Source organism: Apium graveolens, chromosome 3 (genome assembly GCF_009905375.1).
Source record: "Apium graveolens cultivar Ventura chromosome 3, ASM990537v1, whole genome shotgun sequence".
NCBI lineage: Eukaryota > Viridiplantae > Streptophyta > Magnoliopsida > Apiales > Apiaceae > Apium > Apium graveolens.
In genome coordinates, this window is record NC_133649.1 from 251,366,127 (window position 1) to 251,373,871 (window position 7,745).

The 7,745-nt window shown below is 38.6% G+C and overlaps 1 protein-coding gene and 1 non-coding gene across 2 annotated transcripts; both read left to right on the forward strand.

Annotated features, from left to right (window-relative positions):
• Nucleotides 1-3,166: 3,166 nt before the first annotated feature.
• Nucleotides 3,167-3,273, forward strand: LOC141716201 (small nucleolar RNA R71). The gene has a single exon (XR_012572918.1). It is a non-coding gene; the product is annotated as a small nucleolar RNA R71 (small nucleolar RNA).
• Nucleotides 3,274-5,416: 2,143 nt separating this feature from the next.
• On the forward strand, nucleotides 5,417-5,917 carry LOC141714948 (uncharacterized). The gene has a single exon (XM_074518441.1). It carries the CDS (start codon nucleotides 5,417-5,419, stop codon nucleotides 5,915-5,917), a length of 501 nt encoding a protein of 166 aa, XP_074374542.1.
• Nucleotides 5,918-7,745: the final 1,828 nt, after the last annotated feature.

The following is a 7,745-nucleotide window of genomic DNA, read 5'->3' on the forward strand; positions in this document are numbered from 1 at the left end:
TCATTAATCAATGTCTTGTCCAATAAAGTAGCATTTGGGTTCTCTAAACGCGAGAGATGATCAGCGACTTGATTTTCAGTCCCCTTTCTGTCCTTGATCTCTAGTTCAAATTCTTGAAGCAAAAGTACCCATCTAATCAATCTAGGCTTCGAGTCCTTCTTTGAGATGAGATAACGAATTGCAGCGTGATCAGTGAAAACTGTCACTTTAGTCCCAAGTAGATAAGATCGAAATTTCTCAAAACCATAGACCATAGTCAAAAGTTCTTTCTCCGTAGTAGTATAATTCAGTTGAGCACCATTCAGAGTCTTGCTAGCGTAGTAGACCACATGAAATATGTTGTTTTTCTCTGCCCAAGAAATACTCCAACTGCATAATCACTTATATCGCACATCATCTCAAAAGGCTCATTCCAATCAGGTTCAGTTATGACAGGTGCCGTGATTAAACTCTTCTTTAATGTCTCAAAAGCTGCAAGGCACTCATCATCAAACTTGAAAGGGACATCTTTCTCCAGCACACTGCACAATGGCTTCAAAATCTTTGAAAAGTCCTTGATGAAACATCTATAGAAACCCGTATGACCAAGAAAACTGTGAATTCCCTTAACAGAAATAGGTGGAGGAAGATTCTCAATGACCCCCATCTTGGCTTTGTCCACCTCAAGACCCTTACTAGAAACCTTGTGCCCAAGAATAATGCCATATCGCACCATAAAGTGACATTTCTCCCAATTGAGGACCAGATTGGTCTCAACACATCTCTTAAGAACGTGTCTAAGATTCTTCAATCATTCATCAAAAGAATCGCCAAATACAGAGAAGTCATCCATGAACACCTCTGCATTATGTCCAATCATATCAAAAAAGATGGCCATCATACATCTCTGAAATATGGCTGGTGCACCACACAGACCAAAAGAAACTCGTCTGAAGGAGAAAGTACCAAATGAACAAGTGAAGGTATTTTTCTCCTGATCTTCTGGAGCGATAAAAATCTGATTGTAACCCGAATAGCCATCCAGAAGATAGCAGTACTCATGACCAGCCAATATGTCAAGCATCTGGTCAATGAAGGGAAAAGGAAAGTAATCCTTTCTAGTGTTTTGTTCAGCTTTCTTAGTCCACACAAACTCTCCACCCCGTGAGTGTTCGTGTAGGAATAAGCTCATTCTTTTCATTTGCTACCACAGTAATTCCACCTTTCTTTCGCACACACTGAATTGAGCTCACCCATGAACTATCAAAAATAGGATGGATGATCCCTGCATCTAGCCACTTAAGAATTTCCTTCTTCACTACTTCCTTCATGATTGGATTAAGTCTTCTTTGCTTCTCGACCGTAGGCTTGCTACCTTCCTCTAGCAGAATTTTATGCATGCAATAAGAAGGGCTAATTCCCTTAATATCTGATATAGTCCAACCAATTGCCGATTTGAACTCTCTTAGCATTCTCAAAAGCTTTTCCTCGTCACTACCTGAAAGGTCAGATGCAATAATCACAGGCAGAGTAGATGCATCACCTAAGAAAGCATACCTCAAATGTTCAAGTAAAGGCTTAAGCTCAAGAGTAGGAGCTTCTTCAATAGATGGCTTGAGGCGTTTAGGAGCTTTGTTCAATTCCTCCATTCCAAGAGATTCAAAAGGCATATCAATCTTCCTCTTTCAGGGAGAAGCATTCAAATATTGCAATTGCTTTTCACCTTCGTCATCTTCACTATCTGAACTCCCCAATAAGGCCTTCTCTAAGGCATCAGACCTCAGCAATTGATCTTCTTATCCTCCTCGAAATCAAGAATTACGAAATCAGCAGGGAAGATGAGTTTATCAACCTTGACCAAGACATCTTCCACAATACCTCGTGGATATGTAATATAACGGTCGGCTAACTACAAGGTCATATAACTCGATTTTGGATCAGGTAAGTCTAACTGCTTGAACATTGACAAAGGCATTAGATTGATGCTAGCTCCCAAGTCACATAAGCATATGTCAAAAGACACTTTTCCAATAGTACACGGAATAGTGAAACTTCCTGGATCCTTAAGCTTCGGAGGCAACTTCTGTTGCAGCACAGTTCTGCATTCCTTCATCAGAACAACAATCTCTAAATCATCTAGCTTCACTTTCTGAGAGAGAATACCTTTCATAAACTTTGCATAACTAGACATTTGCTCAAGAGCCTCCGCGAAAGGTATGTTGATATGAAGTTTCTTCAACACCTCCAGAAACTTCTTAAATTGCTTGTCCAGCTTTTTCTTCTGCAGCCGCTTAGGAAAAGGCGGTGGAGGATAGATCTGTTTCTCCCCTGTATTACCCTCAAGAGGAGTGTGCTCAACAGTAGTCTTCATTGGTTCCACTTCTACTTCTTGCTACTCTACTTCTTTCTCAGCCCTAGCTTCTTCAGTCGATACTTGAGTTTGTTCAGGATTCGCAACCTTTCCAGACCTCAAAGTGATTGAACTTCAGTGTCACTAGATAGTGTACCAGGTTGACGATTTAGCAAGGCATTGGTAATTTGTCCAATTTAATTTTCCAAGGTCTTATAAAAACAGCTTGACTCTTGCACATAAGTTTCAATCTCCTCTAATTCAGATTTTTCATTAGCTTGTTGCTGTTGGAGTTGCTGCCTTGGTGCATATTGCGGTAGCTGAAAACCAGGGGGGTTGTACTGCTTAGCTGGATACTATTGATACGGCTGTTGAACCGCATTCTGAGCATTGCTCCAGCTGAAAATAGGATGATTGCGGTTATTGGGATGATAAGTGGCTGACACGGGTTGCTACGAACACTGAAAGTTGCTCACGAACTGAGCTGATTCACTAGAAATTGCACACTGATCAGTCTCATGGGTACCAGCACAAAGCTCGCACACACTAGTGATTTGATTAACTCCATAATTAGCCAAAGTGTCCATCTTCATCGTCAAAGCCTTAAGTTGGGCAGCTATAGCAGTTGTTGCATCCAACTCCAGAATTTCAGCTACTTCTCCCGGAGTCAGTCTTTGAGAAGGATTCTAGTATTTATTAGCAGCCATCAGTTCAATCAATTCATAAGCTTCATCGTAGCTCTTGGCCCACATGGTTCCTCCTGATGCTACATCGAGCATATGTCTAGAAGTAGCACCCAATCCATTATAAAAGAAGTTTATAATCATCCAATCAGGCATGCCATGGTGTGGGCACTTCATTAGAATCTCCTTATATCGATCCCAAGCCTCACACAGAGATTCTTCATTTTGCTGTGCAAACTGAGTAAGAGCATTCCTAATTGCAGCAGTCTTCGCCATAGGGAAGAATTTAGTGAGAAACTTTTGAGCAAGATATTCCCAAGTGGTGATAGACCCTACTGGTAGAGAATGTAACCAGCACTTAGCTTTATCCTTCAGAGAGAATGGAAAGAGTCGTAGCTTAATAGCATCTTCAGTCATATTATTGAACTTGAAAGTATCGCAGATCTCGATGAAATCTGATGTGCATGTTGGGGACTTCAGTAGGAGAACCCCCAAACTGAACTGATTTCTATATCATCTGAATCGTTCTTGACTTGATCTCAAAAGTGTTAGACCTGATGGCCGGCCTGATGATGCTTGACAGAATGTCATTGATCTTAGGCTGAGAACCATCAAAGCCTTAGGATTTTCTGCTTGATCTCCCATCACTACTAAAACTGGTTCCTCGACTTTCTCTTCTTCTTCTACCTTCTTTTCTTCTTCAAAAACTTCCCTTCAAACCACTACAACTTCTTCCTCGGCTTTATCCAGAGTTCTCTTACGAGACCGTGAACGCGTATGCATACACCCTCGTTAGAGTACCTGAAATAAAACAAGGAAACAATTAAGTAACAATGTCCGAGTCAATGAACTTTAACGACCCCTGATGGAAAACACATAAACTAAAAATTAACATCGAGTCCCCGGTAGAGGCACTAAAAACTTTTTAGTCGATAAACACACGCTAAAATTACACGCAAGTATAGTGTTCGCAGGCAGTATAAGATATAAATCGGATTCGTTCCCACAGGGACTGGTTTAGGTTAACTTTATAATTTATGCTCGTAAGCAAAAATGTATGGTTATTATTCAATGCTAGCAATTATAACTAAGGCAATAAGAATGATTGAATTAATATATATGACAAACATGGGATTCTAACTTTATTAAGTACTTCATTCAATAGCCTTTTCGTTCTTAACCTTAGCATGCAATGGTGATGACACTAATCAGATAACACAAAACTGATAAACACCAACTTTCATTGCACGAATACCATATTACCAGACATCCACAAAAGAGATAGAAGCTGAATAGACACCAATTATATTGAGACCCTATATGTCTATAGAATTTGACAACATAACGGTTTAAGCACAAGTTATCTATCTTGATTACATAGGGTAAGTAAGATGGTTAAAATTACCCATGAATTATGCATAACAAATACTTGAACCTATGCTAGCGTGGCAAGTTCTAAACCCTTAAATTTACTTTCACTTCATTAAGGATTAACACACTATCTTATAAGTTCGCGACGCTCATAAGACAAATACGCACAACTAATACTAGGTTATCATACAATTACCACACATTAAGGCATTGAAACAAATCAACTGAAGAAATCCATAAATATATCCGCTAGAACCCCACGATAACGATTAGCCCATAATCGGACTCATCATCAACGTGGGTTCTGATGAAAGCATGGTATAATAAACGTAGTCTTTATAATGAATAATAAAACAAGGTTAACACAGGAGTATAGGTTTAACAAAACAAGAAACGAGCATCCAAGATTATAACTCAAAACAAAGATTCACAAGAATAAACTAGATCATCTTTGCCTTTGTTGAATTGTGCTATAGGTCTCTTGTCGTCTTCTCCTTAAGCTCTGTTATGTCTCTGACTTGGTATCCTCTGAAAAACGAGCTTTAAAATTGTTTATATAGCAGCCCCATGCAAAGTAGAAGTCTTTCTCTCAAAAGCCTAGTAGAATCAGGATTCTTCTATCCTGACGCGGCGCGGCGGCGCGCTTCATCAGCTCGGGCGTGCTGGGTTTCAGATGTTTGGGCGCGGCCGCGTGCTTTAACAATGCGGGTGCGCTGGCTCACTGTTCAAAACTTTGACTTCTTCTTTTTCCTTCTTGATTTGAGCTGGTCTTCCACTAGGTTTATTCCAACACCTCCCTGACACTAAATTAGCACCAAAATAATGCTAATTCACCTGATTACCTGGAAAATGCCTGAAAATGCAAAAACACTAGAAAACACATTAAAATACCAGTAAATTGAGTACAAATACACCAATTCAAAGCTTTATGGATCGTAATAAAGTGTCATAAATGCCACTCAATAAGTGTCATATTACTTATTTTAAATGTGGAAAAAAAGGACATCTTTCCAAGGATTGTAGAGGAGCAGCGATGGCAACCAGTGTTCCGAGAGTATTAGCACTACCTCCACCACCACAGAAGAACCAGCCTAGAGCAAGGACTTTTAATATAACAATGAAGGAAGCTGTGCAAAGTTCAAGCGTGGTCGCAGGTACGCTTTCTGTGAATTTGGTTAATGTAAAAGTATTGATTGATTATGGAGAAACAAGATCTTTTATTTCAGAAGAATTTATTGATAAGATATGTTGTGAAATGCAACGGTTGGGCGAAACTTTAATTATAAAATTAGAGAAAGATGACCAAGTCCCTGTAGATTGGGTATATCCCGAATGTGCTATCAAAATAGCAGGACATCACTTTTCCATTGACTTGATACCTTTAAATTTAGGAGAGTTTGATGTTATTCTAGGAATGGATTGGTTGGCTTTTAGTAATGCGCAGATCGATTATGCAAATAAGAAAGTGAAATTGCAAATCGCGGATATTATAATGGTAATATTTAGAGGTGAGAAACAGCGGAAAAGTTCCTGACGATGAGGCAGACTAAACGATTACTACGTCAAGGATATAAAGCTTATTTGGCTTATATATTGGATACTGAAAAGGAAAGTCCAAGAATCCAAGATATTCCCGTTATGTATGAGTTTCCTGATGTCTTTCCAGATGAACTTCCAGGATTATTGCCAGACCGAGAAATCGAATTTACTATTAATTTGGCACCAGGAACGAAACCAGTTTCGAAAACTCTATATTGAATGGTACCAGTTGAAATGAAAGAGCTAGCGACGCAATTACAAGACCTTCTTAACAGAGGAATTATAAGACCCAGTGTATCCCCATGGGGTGCACTGGTACTGTTTGTAAAGAAGAAAGACGACAACATGTGATTATGTATTGATTATCGTGAATTGAATAAGTTGACTATCAAGAATAAGTATCCTTTACAATAGATCGATGATTTGTTTGATCAGTTAAAAGGAGCCGCATGGTTTTCTAAGATATATTTGAGGTCAGGGTACCATCAGCTGAAGATCAAGGCCGAAGATATCCCCAAGACTGCTTTTCGCACCAGATATGAATATTATGAATTCCTCGTAATGGCATTCGGTTTAACTAATGCACCAGCAGCCTTTATGGATTTAATGAACAGAGTATTCAAGAAGTACTTGGACAGATTTGTGATTCTATTTATCAATGACATCTTGATTTACTCGAAGACTGAAGAAGAACATGTCGAGCATTTAAGAATTGCTTTGGGAAACTTAAGGTAGGAGCAACTTTACGCAAAATTTTCGAAATGCGAATTCTAGTTAAGAGAAGTACAATTTTTAGGCCACATAATCAGTATTGAAGGGATTAAGGTTGATCCATCAAAGTTTAAAGCTGTATTAAATTGGGAAAGACCAAAGACACCGACGGAAGTCAGAAGTTTCTTGGGATTAGCTGGCTATTACAAAAGATTTGTTAAGGATTTTATAAAGATAGCTACGTCATTAACCAAGTTGACTCGAATGAATGAAATGTCCGTAATGGATGAAAAATGCGAGAAAAGTTTTCAGGAATTGAAGAATCAATTGGTGACCGCACCCGTATTAGTACTACCAGACGAGCAAGGATATTTTGTCATTTACATCGATGCTTCATACCGAGGACTTGGATGCGTATTGATGCAGCATGGTAACGTAATTGTATATTGTTCTCGATAACTAAAACCTCATGAGCAAAAATATCACACGTATGATCTGGAATTAGCCGTAATTTTGTTTGTGCTGAAGCTTTGGAGACATTATCTTTTTGGTGAAAAGTGTAAAATTTACATATATCACAAAAGTCTAAAGTATATATTTACGTAGAAGGAACTCAATATAAGACAGCGGCGATGGCTAGAATTAATTAAAGATTATGACGTGACCATCAACTATCATCCAGGAAAGTAAACGTCGTAGCAGATGTGCTAAGTCGGAAAGAAAGATTGAATATATTAACTTCTTTAGCGAAATTGATCAAAGAATTTGATAAATTGGAAATTGATGTTCGTATTCTAGAAGATTTCACTGAAATGAATTATGTAATGACATTTCAACCCGAACTGTTGGAAAAGCTCCGAAGATGCCAAGAGGAAGTAATGAGTCAAGAAGAAGACAGTCTAACGGGAGAAGAAATTACAAGTCAGAAAGATGATAAGGGAATTCTACGATTTTCATCAAGAATCTGGGTAACTAATGTACCAGAATTAAAAGAAGAAATCCTACGGGATGCTCATAGTTCAAGATATTCCATTCATCTAAGAAGCACAAAAATGTATCGAGATGTGAAGAACAACTTTTGGTGGCCAGACATGAAGAAAGAAATAGCGGAA

What these genes read in the sequence shown, in the direction of transcription:
- LOC141714948 (XM_074518441.1), top strand. Translation starts at nt 5,417, where the DNA reads ATGGCAACCAGTGTTCCGAGAGTATTAGCACTACCTCCACCACCACAG.